The 14,259-nt window shown below is 42.5% G+C and overlaps 1 protein-coding gene across 2 annotated transcripts in view; it reads right to left on the reverse strand.

The window, feature by feature from the left end:
* The window catches only part of akap13 (A-kinase anchoring protein 13), a 160,146-nt gene that overhangs the window by 56,962 nt on the left and 88,925 nt on the right, over positions 1–14,259 (reverse strand). For both annotated transcript variants that reach the window (XM_060928497.1, XM_060928496.1), the window contains exons 9-11: positions 5,229–5,316; positions 2,817–2,938; positions 702–943 (exon numbers count right to left, since the gene is read on the reverse strand). In XM_060928497.1, the coding sequence (XP_060784480.1) occupies positions 702–943; positions 2,817–2,938; positions 5,229–5,316 (452 nt within the window). The remainder of the gene's footprint in view (positions 1–701; positions 944–2,816; positions 2,939–5,228; positions 5,317–14,259) is intronic.

Consider the following 14,259-nt stretch of genomic DNA (forward strand, 5'->3'; position numbering starts at 1 on the left):
TAAGTTCTGAAATGTTCATGAAATGGTCTGAAAATGAAAGCGATGGTTTTCTTTGTAGTCAGTCACTCTCATCATATCATCTCACAATCTCACAGCAGTGCGGACCGTACCATTACTGTCTGGGGGGGCAATCAAACAGTGGCGCGTGCGCATGTGTGTGTATCATCCATACATATTATAAGCATTATTACACATCATACAGAGTTCATAGACACTTCTACAGGCTTTACAATGGGATCTAAACGATATTATGAGCCTTATAGCATTAAAGATTTTTTACAAGCCATATACGATTTATTAGCACCTTTACCATGTTTTCTAAACTTTATAATTATCCATAAGGGGCATTATGAGCATTATTACAGGTCATTAAGTTTTTATAGGAGCTAGTTATAGCCTTAATGTATTATAATTAATTGTTAAAATATTAAATAAGACTAATAACCATTATTACAGGTCTGAGGTGCTACTACAGGCTGTATAATGCATTATAAGCATCATCCTTCTCCTTATGTGGTGTACTCAGTGTTATTACAGTGTTATACTCGTCACACAAGGGCAGTTATAATGCATTATAAGTGTTTTTAAAGGACTCAGAGTGCATTTAGGACTTGTATCACATGAAAGGTTCATTATAGTCCAAGCCGTGTTTGTATACACGTTATACAAGGTCATACGGCGCTTTGTAGACACATCGTTACCTGCGTTGGCCCATGTCCGTCTCTCCTGTGTGGTTCTTGCTCGGACCCCAGCTGTGTCGCCGGGATGGAGATTGAGAACGGCTGGTAGAGCGAAGAAGAGCACAACGCTCTAGAACCTCCATCAGTCGATCTTTCTTCTCCTCTTCCTCAGTTTCTCCTGCAGTGTGTGTGTTGGACGAGTCATCTGTAGAAAAGGATCCAGTCACGGAAATTCCACTGGTGAGGGTGAGCGTGTCCTCACTCTGACAGAAATACAGAAATTTATCAATGGTTAGATTGTTATTGATCCCAGTCTGGACTGGAATTCCAAAATCCCAATTGAAACCATCCATCCATTCATTATCTGTAGCCGCTTTATCCTGTTCTACAGGGTCGCAGGCGAGCTGGATCCTATCCCAGCTGACTACGGGCGAAAGGCGGGGTTCACCCTGGACAAGTCGCCAGGTCATCACAGGGCCGACACATAGACACAGACAACCATTCACACTCACATTCACACCTACGCTCAATTTAGAGTCACCAGTTAACCTAACCTGCATGTCTTTGGACTGTGGGGGAAACCGGAGCACCCGGAGGAAACCCACACGGACACGGGGAGAACATGCAAACTCCGCACAGAAAGGCCCTCGCCGGCCCCGGGGCTCGAAACCGGACCTTCTTGCTGTGAGGCGACAGCGCTAACCACTACTCCACCGTGCCGCCCCAATTTAAACCAGTATATTCAAATTCCAAACTCAACAAATAAACTTAAATCTCATATCAATTGATCCAAATCTACGTTCTTAACCAGTACCAGAAATTATTTATTCCAATTTAAGCGAGGACACCGAACTTCCCATCTCAACTAGAATACTTAAAACACCCACAAGAACTGGTATCCTGAAAACCCCAATCTAGACCAGTACAATGGTGCTTGAAAGTTTGTGAACCCTTTAGAATTTTCTATATTTCTTTAAATAAAACAGGGTGCCCACTCACACCTGATTGTCATCCCATTGATTGAAAACACCTGACTCTAATTTCACCTTCAAATTAACTGCTAATCCTAGAGGTTCACATACTTTTGCCACTCACAGATTTGTAATATTGGATTATTTTCCTCAATAAATAAATGACCAAGTATCATATTTTTGTCTCATTTGTTTAACTGGGTTCTCTTTATCTACTTTTAGGACTTGTGTGAAAATCTGATGATGTTTTAGGTCATATTTATGCAGAAATATAGAAAATTCTAAAGGGTTCACAAACTTTCAAGCACCACTGTATATCTAAATCTCAATTCTTGACCAGTATCCCAAAATTCCAATCCTGATCAAGCTTAAAAAGTGTACTCAATTCCAATATACACCAGTACCGTGGCACGGTGGTGTAGTGGTTAGCGCTGTTGCCTCACAGCAAGAAGGTCCGGGTTTGAGCCCCGGGGCCGGCGAGGGCCTTTCTGTGTGGAGTTTGCATGTTCTCCCCGTGTCTGCGTGGGTTTCCTCCGGGTGCTCCGGTTTCCCCCAGTGTGTGATGAATAAAGTTCTGCTTTCTTACTGTAAAATTCAAATCTCAAACAAGTACACCAAAAGTCCACTCATGACTAGTACTCTTAAACAACCAGTGTGTCCCAAACTCCAACCTCCACCAGTGTGACCCAAACTCCAATATCACGCAGTATTCTAATATAACAATCATCCTAACCAAATATACCCAAATTCCAATCTAGACCAGTTACCCCACCCCCAATCTTAATTTCAACGAGAGTCCTCACCAATTAGAGAAAGCGTACTCCAAGTCCAATCTCGTTTCGTTTACTCAGACATGGAGTGGTTTTCCCAAAAATCCCAATTCTGGATCAAGTCACAAATCCCAGTGCAGATCAGTGGAGTGTAAACTCACTAATTTCCTCATAATCATAATTACCTCTGTGTGTGTGTGTGTGTGTGTGTGTGTGTGTGTGTGTGTATTATATAACACTTTCGTCTGCCAGAGACACTGACACACTGAGGCAGAATTTTTTTTTCCCTGTGAAAAAGCAAAGTGTTAATGGAAAGCCGAGAAGCAACACACAGTCACTAATTAAAATAAACAAAGATGTAGCCAACACACACACACACACACACACACACACACCTGTTTGAAGGTGGTGTCATCCGTGGTGTCTGGGCCCAACAGCGAGTCTCCATCACTGACCAACTCGGACCCGGGCAGCGAGGTCGCAGATACGGACCGACACACACTCGCAACCGGGACATCTGGAAAAAGAAATTCAATAATCTCACAAAAAAGAAAAGAAAGAAATCTGGGGTTTGTTTCCTGGAGCATCAAAATATCGTCAAAAATGTTGAATTAAAAAAGGTTTTTTAAACGTAGCGCCCTGTTTCAGTGGCTGTGCTGTGATCGACAGAATAAACAAACAATAAGGAAAAAAATTGCTGATTTGCCAGTATAGAAGTGAAGTTTGATCTCAAACAACTCTGCAAAAATGTACTAAAATATATTTATTGGATTAAAACTGTGTAATGTAAATAAATTAAGCTGTAATTACTCATGCTGTGTTTTCATTTCTTTCTCCTTAATTTTTTTCTATTTTAATTTTATGAATATCATGGTAGTGACTAGCACATTTTTCTTTTTAATTTGACTGTTAAATGTTGAGAACAACTTTATTCTCATTTAGAAAGAAATCAGAGGGTTTTTTCAAAAATATTGTCAAAAAATGCTGAATGAAAAAACCATGTTGTATAAAACAAACAAAAGAACCCAGATTATTTTTCTTATATTATAGAAGTGACCTCTGAACTCCACTAAAAGTTTGATAATTTGCTAAACATTCATTTTATCAGATTTTTTAAATTAATGTAATTAAATGATTAGATATGAGAAGTGTGTACTGTGTCCATTTCTACTTTTTTTTTTAATAAATATGAAGGCCGCCGCTGGTTATTGCTTTTAGCGACTGTAACATTATTTATCTCGGGTTTGTTTTCAAAAATGAACATTTTTTTTTAATGGTGAATGAAAAAACTTGTGTAAAACAAAAAAAACAAATATTTTTCTTTTTATTATTATTTTGTGATTATTTAAGGGAAGGATGAACTCTTTAGAAAACAAGTTTGGGGAATTTATTTTTACCTGTTGAAAAAACTGAGTAATAAAAAAAAATAAATGTTTGTTACTCTGGAGATGTGCTGAGTGTCGATTTATTCAGTTCTCTCTCTCTTTTTTTTTTTTTAGTTTTTACTTATGGTTTATTTATTTTTTATTTTTTACATCATGACTGCATTCTGATTCACTTCTGAGAGGAGATTTCAGTTCCGCTGGTGTGTGTGTGTGTGTGTGTGTGTGTGTGTGTGGTGTGTGTGAGAGAGCAGTATTGCAGCTCAGCCTGTAATCCTTTTATGCAGGATGTTGATGTCATCAGCTGAAAGAAATGATCTCACACAGGCGGAAAGTGGACATGATCCTGATGATACCAAAACAACCACAGGCTCAGAGTGTGTGTGTGTGTGTGTGTGTGTGTGTGTGTGTGTGTGTGTCGTTGTTTCCCCCATGCGACACTGTACAGTGCTGCATGGGGAAAGGAGGGTGCGCACACACACACACACACACACACACACACACACACACACTGTACCAGTCCAGATGTTATGGCCAGGTGACTGGATTACAGCTGCTAACGCTAAACACTAATTTGGATGGAAAAATCAGGAGAGCTTTGAAGTTGTTCATGTCACTCACTCACTCACTCACTCACTCACTCACTCACTATCTGTCTGTCCATCCGTTTCTCTCCCCTGGTCTGTCTCTCTCTCTCTCTCTCTCTCTCTCCCCGTCTCTCCTTCTGTCCATCTCTCTCTTTCCCCCATCTGTCTCACTCTCTCTCTCTCTCTCTCTCTCTCTCTCTCTCCCCATCTCTCCTTCTGTCCATCTCTCTCTCTCTCTCCATCTGTCTCACTTTCTCTCTCTCTCTTTCCCCCATCTGTCTCTCTCTCTCTCCCTGTCTGTCTCTGTTTTTTTGTTGTTTTTTTAACACATTTTTCATTGTTATATATTTTTTGTGTCACGGCTATTATCTGTTACAATTGTTTTTAACTAATTATTTTATTGTTGTGTAATACAGCTACCCAACCGCCCTATTTTTAACACAAAAAGTACAAAATGTTCCTATTTTTATACCAAAAATACTGAAGGTGTTTATTTTTTAAAGGAAGAAGAGAGCAGAGTTTCTTTCACTAAAAACTCAAACATTCTGGTAAAAAGGAAAAACCCCACAGTGACGGTGAGACTGACATTAAAACTAATTCAGTTTGCTGTGATTTACAGTTTTGTGTCACAAATTTGTGAAAATGCATTGATTTTAACTTCAGTGAAATTTACCCAGGAGCCCAAGAGCTTCAGCTCAAAAACTCACCACGGAGGAAGATTTCAGCCAGGAAATATCACTTTAGAGGCTTAAAAAAAGGTTTTGGATTTTATTTAAATTCTCCTGAATTCTGGAAATTATAAAATTCTGCTCCATAAAGAGACGTGTCGTGTACAGACCTGTGTCCGTGTTCTCTTTACTGCACTCCGGCTTCAGAGCTTCAGAATCCAGAGAGTATAACACCTCCTCCTCCTCCCCCCTGTGGACCTGCACACAGACAGGGGAAAAAACATTAAAACTTTATTATTAACGTCGCTGATACACTCTTCATACAGTCAGGAGTTTAAAACACCACGGACCAAAACTACAGAAATTAACTAAATTTAAATTCCACAGAAGCAAAGAATTTAAATCCTAAAACTGGAGAAAAAAGTGAAGAAAAAATTACAAACAATTAAATTCATAAACTGACATTAAAACATACAAATACTAATTATATTCAAAAATCAAATTGTAAAAAATCAGATTAAATTCATAAATACAATTTTTTGTAATTATAATAGCAATTTACTTTGTAAAATGAATTTTAAAAATATGAATTTTAAATTATTAAATAAATTTTTAAAATACCAAAAAAACCCTCAATTTATAAAATCAGCATAAAAAAATACATGCAACATTTAAATTTAAAAAATTAATTGTAAAAATACAATATGATTAAAATCATAATTTGAAAAAAATATAAATAACTAAATTCATAAATATGAAATTTAAAAGTGGGATATTTAAATTCATAAATCAAATTTTGAAAAATAACTAGATTTGTAAATTGGATTTTAAAAACACAAGACATTAAACTTGTACAATGAATTTTAAAAATATGATTAAAAATCATAAAATCAAACTGAAAACATACTTTCAATTTAATTCTAAAAATTCTCACTCACTCTCCCTCACACACACACACACACACACACACACACACACACACACACCACACTCTCCCTCACACACACACACACACACACACACACACACTCCCACAGACACACACACACACTCTCCCTCACACACACACTCTCCCTCACACACACACTCTCCCTCACACACACACTCTCCCTCACACACACACACTCCCTCACACACACACACACACACACACACACACACACACACACACACACACACACACACCCTCACACAGTTTAATACTTTTATTTGGATCACAGAACAAGAAAAATCCACAGATCCAAACATTACTGGAAACCACTGCAGATTTGTAAAAGTGATCATTCAATTAGTCAATCCAACAATATCTATGGAAAAATATGACATCTCCGTCTCCAAATGGACAAGCTACCTATTATGGCAGATATGGAACAGTACTTCGCCAGTCTCTTTGCGGTTGTTTTTCGTAGCCCACATAGTTGCATTCCTGATAGAACAAGTGTGTGTACATGTCCAAGACTCCCAAATACTAGAACAACTAATTTACATTGAAATCCAAAGCCCATGATAGTATTGACAAGTGGCTGGTATTTCAACATTTTATAATTAAAGCGTGTCCATATACAGATCAAAAGAGCAACCTACTTCCACAATTATTGCTATTCTATTGTTTTTGTCTATGATGGTTATATCTGGAGTGTTTGGGAAATTATCTAATAGTACATTAGTAATGTCAGAGTTAAACCACGCAATTTGCACAGCACTATGTTTATACATACTGGTGGGCGCTTCAGATGTTCCTTTAATGCTATCTGCAATTATGTCAACCAATCGGTCATGCCTAGCTGTATAAAGGCCCTTGTAAAAATGACAGCCATTAAGGACATGTGCTATTGTTTCGTTTTCACGAGTGGAGGTATGGAGAATACAGTATGGGTCTTGATTGGACGGATACCAGGTGGCTAGATTATATTTTGTTGGGAGGACTTGAAGGCGAGCTTTAATGGCAAAAATTAATATATCCTCTCCAACAGTAAAATTAGACAGCACAGAGTGGGATAGTGCATGGTCTGCAAAGGCCAACCCTGCCAGTTTCACTTGCAGTTTTAGGCTGGTCCAATGTTGAGCGTTCCGTGATCGCGCCATCTGCAGAATGAAAGCCCGCGCACATTTTGCAGGCAGTTCTTGTTCCCTGCCATCTTGTATGTATGTTGCGCAGGGGTAGATGAGCGGATCTGTTATGATGTTATCGTTAGGTGTTATTTCTGCACCGTCTAGTTTGGCCCACCGCAAATCTATGTTTATGCGTTTGCATAGATCATTTAGATCAAGCCAATCTGACCTCACACCAAAACCAGTTGCTTTTATGTCTAATTTGTCGTTATCTTTTTTCCGGAATCCGAGGAACTGCGCGTCACCATGTGTAACTGGAACCTTGCGTCGCTCCAAGTGCTGAAACACTGAGACCCGGGCCATCTCCCTGATGCTCCGATCGTCATTGGCAAGCATGTTAAGAAGATGGTTGGTTCTGGTGGCGGTGTAAATCCGCTCAATGTTTGGGACACCCAGACCTCCCTCCTTCTTTGATTGAAAGATTATATCCCTGGTTGAGTGTGTATTTAATCCGAACCAGTGTCTGACAGTTCGAACTGTTATGTTGTTCATTTCAATCAGAGTTTTTTGTGGCATATGAATGTTTGCGAAGAGGTGCTGGATTTTTGAAAGAGCCATTTCTCTGATGGCTTGTACCTTCATCATGATGGGTAGAGGAGCTGAGTCAATGAGATGTAATCTGCTTGCGTAATTGCTAGTGAGTTCTGACAGCTGCTCTTCCCAGTCACCTGCTACATTAAATTTATGGCCAAGGTATGTGTATGTTTCATGACGGGAATAGACTCGTAATGGTTCTTTCAATATTGAGAAGGCGGGTAATTTGTCTGATTTTGCGTGGTACCAGCGGTTTCCTCCACTACGTCTCTTGTAAAAAACAGCACACTTCGTTGGTTTGACCTGTAATTTGGACCACACCAAAAATTGTTCTGTACGGGTGAGCATATTCTGAATTACAGTCTCGCTTCTTGAGGAAATCTGTACATCATCGGCGTATCCCTGTACGGGCCTTGGAGAGCGCACCCCTTCAGGTGCGCACTGGGCCATCCACTTCAGCCAGTTGTTGATGGCTAAAATGAAGTTTATTGCACTCCAGGGACACCCGGTTTTAATCCCTGTTTCCAATGGGATTGGGTCGCTTAGGATATTGCCACAGATCACCTGAGCGAAGGATGTTTTGTAGACATCAGTGATTATGTCTATGTAGACCTGAGGGATGTTTATTTCTTTCAGTGTATGAGTCACAATGCTATGAGGCAGGGTGCCAAACGCATCTCGAAAGTCCAAAAAGACAGCGAAGAACTTGCTCGAATCATGTTTAAAGTCATCAATTCCTGTTTTTAGACAGAACACATGCTCCTGCATACCCTGACGATTAATGTATGCCTTTTGGTGTGGAGAGAGGATTCTGATTTCAGTGAGCCAGGGTAATATGCGCGACAGTAAGCATTTCATAAAAACTTTGTAAATTATAGGTAGTAATGAAATGTCCCTCCATGTGGATGGGTCATCGGGAATATTATCTTTCTTTGGTATCCTGTGGATAAGAGCACCCTTCCATGATTCTGGCACTCTACCATTCGTTAGACATGTATTAAAAATGTGTGTGAGCGCTGGACATGTAGTTTGTTTCGTGGCTTTAAACATCTCATAAGTGACTCCATCGGAGCCACTTGCTTTGTTGTTTGGGAAAGCAGAGATGACTATTGCTGCTTTTCCACTACAAACGCGGCTGAGTCGAGCTGAGCCGTGCCGTGCTGAGTCGAGCTGAGCGGGGCTGTTGGAGTTGCATTTTGACTACAACCGCGCTGAACCGTGCTGGCTGGAAGTGGGTGGACACATTGGGTGGAGTTAGCGAAAGTGGGTGGACGTCACGTGATGTCGTTAAGCAGCGCAAACAGTGACTCCCTCACACACACACACTCCCTCACACACACACACTCCCTCACACACACACACACACTCCCTCACACACACACACACTCCCTCACACACACACACACACACTCCCTCACACACACACACACTCCCTCACACACACACACACACTCCCTCACACACACACACACACACACACACACACACACACACACACACACACACACACACACACACACACTCCCTCTCTCTCACACACACACACACACACACACACACACACCCTCACTCTCCCTCTCTCTCACACACACACACTCCCTCACACACACACACTCCCTCTCTCACACACACACACACACACACACACACACACACACACACACACACACACACACACACTCTCCCTCACACACACACACTCTCCCTCACACACACACACACACTCTCCCTCACACACACACACACTCTCCCTCTCACACACACACACGCGCACACACACACACACACACACACACACACACACACACACACACACACACACACACACTCCCTCTCAGGAGGAGCAGAAACCGGATTCAGGGATCTGCTGCGCATGGAGATTAACCTGATTTCCTCTCAGAGTCTCACTGGCTGTTTTTCAAACATGCGTGAAAATTAATCAGCTCTGATCGCTAGTGGAAGGAGAAAACCGCACAAGCAATCACCATGGAAACGTTACGATTAATAACAAAGGCACAAACTGCACTGAAAAAAGGTTATGACATCCAAACAAGTGAAAATATCTTGACTGCAGTTGATTGTATCTCCTGTTGCCCGATTCTCCTTTTACAACAAAATAAATATAAGATCATTAAACCGATGAGGAGTTTTTACTCATTTCACACTGAAAATAGTCTCGCTCTTATGGCCAATAATTTTGTTAATTTTAAGCATTTATTTCTAGAAAGAAGCAAAATTATCTGAAGACAATACAATTTAAAGCTTGAAATGGTTACAGAAGTCTAGAGACAGGTTTAATAAGCTTATATTTGGTTTACTGTAACATAAGATAAATTTAACTATCGTGTTTTTTTGCAGTGCACATGTAAATAATAATAAAGTCAAAGACGACGATGCAAAACCAACACTGTAGATCCGAGACGTTCTCAGGAGTGGATTAAAGATCATGGTGAAGTAAAATGGTCCATAAATTCACTCATTTTTCAGAAATATTAAAAATGTCCTGATCAGAAGGAACTCAAACATTTCACAGGGAAAATTATGAACTAGACAGACACTGACAATCTGATTAATGATCAGACCTCAGGTTCAGGTCTGCGTTTCTGTGAGAACCAGCCTACATTTCTCTCTCACACACACACACACACACACACACACACACACACACACACACACACACACACCCTGGTCTGCTGTCTGGAAAGCCCGGCCATGTTAAACAGATTTCTCCATCACATGACCGCCAATAAAGTTACTACAGAGTGTGCGCAGCACTGAATTATTATATAACGACAAGACAATGGATCTGAAACGGTGCGCGCGCACACACGGAAAAGTAAATCATCATCATCATCATGTGTATTTTTTCCTCCAGTACAACGCCTACTGACAGCATGTGACTCACACACAGCCGACTTTTACTGTGTGCAGAGCAAGAAGCAACAGACACAGAGAGAGAGAGAGAGAGAGAGAGAGAGAGAGAGAGAGAGAGAGAATGAGAATGATGGGACACAAGAAAATATGAGATCAACACTTTGTGTGTGTGTGTGTGTGTGTGTGTGTGTGTGTGTGTGTGTGTGTGTGTGTCCCAGCACGAACCAAACTTCCCAATCTTGATATCTATCTGGGTTAGTTACCATAATCATTATGCTAATGGAAGGTCCCCACAAGGACAGGATCGTGTGTGTGTGTGTGTGTGTGTGTGTGTGTGTGTGTGTGTGAGAAATGAACAGTGGTGTCATTATCATACACCAGGACAAAGAGTCTTATTGAATGAAAGATTATGAAGAGAGAAATGATGCACTCAAGAAACAGTGCGCGCGCACACACACACACACACACACACACACACACACTTCTATTCCTTCTACTAGTTCATTTTTATTTTATTATGATTGAATTGAACTGAAATGAGTTCTGGCAGAAAAAATCAAACAGACACACACTTTGTGTGTGTGTGTGTGTGTGTGTGTGTGTGTGAGAGAGAGAGAGAGAGAGAGTGTGTCACACATGTCCTCAGGCATGAGCCCTAACCATCGTCACACACTGAGGGAGGAAAGACGCCGGCAATACACAACGCTACACTGATACACCCAATACCCCACACAAGTGTGTGTGTGTGTGTGTGTGTGTGTGTGTGCGCGCGTGTGTGTGTGAGTGAGAGAGAGAGAGAGAGAGAGTCACACATGTCCTCAGGCATGAGCCCTAACCATCGTCACACACTGTGGGAGGAAAGACGCCAGCAATACACAACGCTACACTGATACACCCAATACCCCACACAAGTGTGAGTGAGTGAGTGAGTGAGTGAGAGAGAGAGAAGCAGGGAAGGAGACAGAGGAAAAAAGGGAAAAGAAGAAAGAGACAGATACACAAAGCATCTACACACACACTGTTACTCCATCACCTCTATCCAAACACAAGGCACACCTCTTGAGCTGGGATTGCCAGAGGCCACACCTCCTTCTTAAAAAAATGACTGCCAGAGGCCACACCTCCTTCTTGAGACATGAAGGACCAAAGCCTCTCTCTGTTAACACTAAAGTATTGACACCATTTTTCGTCCATCAGTCTCAGTGAAGGAGGCGTGGCCTCTGTACAGGAAATGCACCTTGTACTTAAAAGCCCTGCTTTTACACACACACACACACACACACACACAGTTTAAATTTAGAGATGAGCGAGGCTCAGAAGCAGCTCTGATACTATAACTGCAGAAAGGTATTGTGGGAAACGCATGACTGTGAGAAGAGTGAGATACAGAACCCTTAATGCTAAACAGAAAACGCACATAGTGTGCACTTTATTAGGAACACCTGTACACCCACTTGTTCATGCAGTTCTCTCATCAGCCAATCACACGACTGCAGTGAAAGGAATAAACTCCTGACCATCAGCTGAGGAACGTTCATCAACCATCAGGACAGAGCTGTGGTGTGAGGGTCTCCGGGGATTTCACACACATCGGGATCAGAGCTTTTAAATCAGATGATTTTGCAAAGTTTACAAACATTTTTGTTGAAAAAAATTTAACCTTTTGCATCCACACACACAAACAAAACCTCGTCTTTAAAATTCTACTTTACACTCAAACACTCAAACACACACACACACACACACACACCTGATTAGGACACACCCTCAAGTGAACAGACATCCTCATCTCAGACAAGTTTCCGTCCTGCTTTTCGCCTTTTACTCTGATCACACACAAGGACTCAAACTTTCCTCAACACACACACACACACACACACACACACACGCTCCTCGTACCCTGATCAGCAGCACGTCATCCGTGCGTTCTCCCCTTTTCCACAGTGTGTATCGGCGCCGGTGTCGCTCGTACATCTCCTCCGCACAGAAAAGTGGAGATCAAAAAGAAAAGTTTACTGGATGATTCCACCATGAACCCGAGTGTGTGTAGAAAACATCTGCGCCGGGAATCAGACTTCCCTCCCTCCCTCTCTCTCTCTCTCTCTTTTTCTCTCGTTCATACACTTCTTTCCTCCCCCTCCCTCACTCCCATTTCTCCCTGCTCCAGCACACACACACACACACACCCTTCCTTCTTGGCTCGCCTCACTCCGTCTCGCCTCTTTTTCTCTTTTCCTATTCTGATCTCTCGTTCCTCCTCTCATTTCTCCATCCATCTGTTTCACATTTTCTTCATTTTTTTCCCTCGTAAACGTTCACTCTGAGCACACGTCTGATCCCACCACTCCACAACTACATCAGGACGTCAAATGAGGACAGCGAAATTTAAGTTTAAAAAATCTTCACAAACATGTCTGCACACAAACATGCAGTTTTACACTCAGTCATAAAACATTATTTTTCTCTAATGTTTAATTATTTATTCTTATTTTTGCTTTCAACCAATTAGCGTGCAGTTCCCACCAACAATCCCACTGTAACCAATCAGAGCATAGTTCCCACCCACAATCCCACTGCGACCAGTCACCATGCAGTTCCCCCGCCCACAATCCCACTGCAACCAGTCAGCGCATAGTTCCCGCCCACAATCCCACTGCGACCAGTCACCATGCAGTTCCCCCGCCCACAATCCCACTGCGACCAGTCAGCGCATAGTTCCCACCCACAATCCCACTGTAACCAATCAGCGCACAGTTCCCACCCACCATCCCACTGTGACCAATCAGCGCATAATTCCCGCCCACAATCCCACTGTGACCAGTCAGCGCGCAGTTCCCACCCACAATCGCACTGTGACCAGTCAGCATGAAGTTTCCACCCACAATCCCACTGCAACCAATCAGCGCATAGTTCCCGCCCACAATCCCACTGTGACCAGTCACCATGCAGTTCCCCTGCCCACAATCCCACTATAACCAATCAGAGCATAGTTCCCACCCACCATCCCACTGTGACCAGTCAGCGCATGGTTCCCACCCACAATCCCACTGTGACCAGTCAGCGCGCAGTTCCCACCCACAATCCCACTGTGACCAGTCAGCGCGCAGTTCCCACCCACAATCCCACTGTGACCAGTCACCATGCAGTTCCCACCCACAATCCCACTGCAACCAATCAGCGCATAGTTCCCGCCCACAATCCCACTGTGACCAGTCACCATGCAGTTCCCCTGCCCACAATCCCACTATAACCAATCAGAGCATAGTTCCCACCCACCATCCCACTGTGACCAGTCAGCGCATGGTTCCCGCCCACAATACCACTGTGACCAATCAGAGCATAATTCCCACCCACAATTCCACTGTGACCAGTCAGCGCGCAGTTCCCACCCACAATCCCACTGTGACCAGTCAGCGCGCAGTTCCCGCCCACAATCCCACTGCAACCAATCAGCGCATAGTTCCCGCCCACAATCCCACTGTGACCAATCAGAGCATAATTCCCACCCACAATCCCACTGTGACCAGTCAGCGCGCAGTTCCCACCCACAATCCCACTGTGACCAGTCAGCACGCAGTTCCCGCCCACAATCCCACTGTAACCAGAGCATAGTTCCAACCCACAATCCCACTGTAACCAATCAGTGCATAGTTCCCGCCCACAATCCCACTGTGACCAATC

Source organism: Neoarius graeffei, chromosome 8, assembly GCF_027579695.1.
Source record: "Neoarius graeffei isolate fNeoGra1 chromosome 8, fNeoGra1.pri, whole genome shotgun sequence".
Classification (NCBI taxonomy): Eukaryota; Metazoa; Chordata; class Actinopteri; order Siluriformes; family Ariidae; genus Neoarius; species Neoarius graeffei.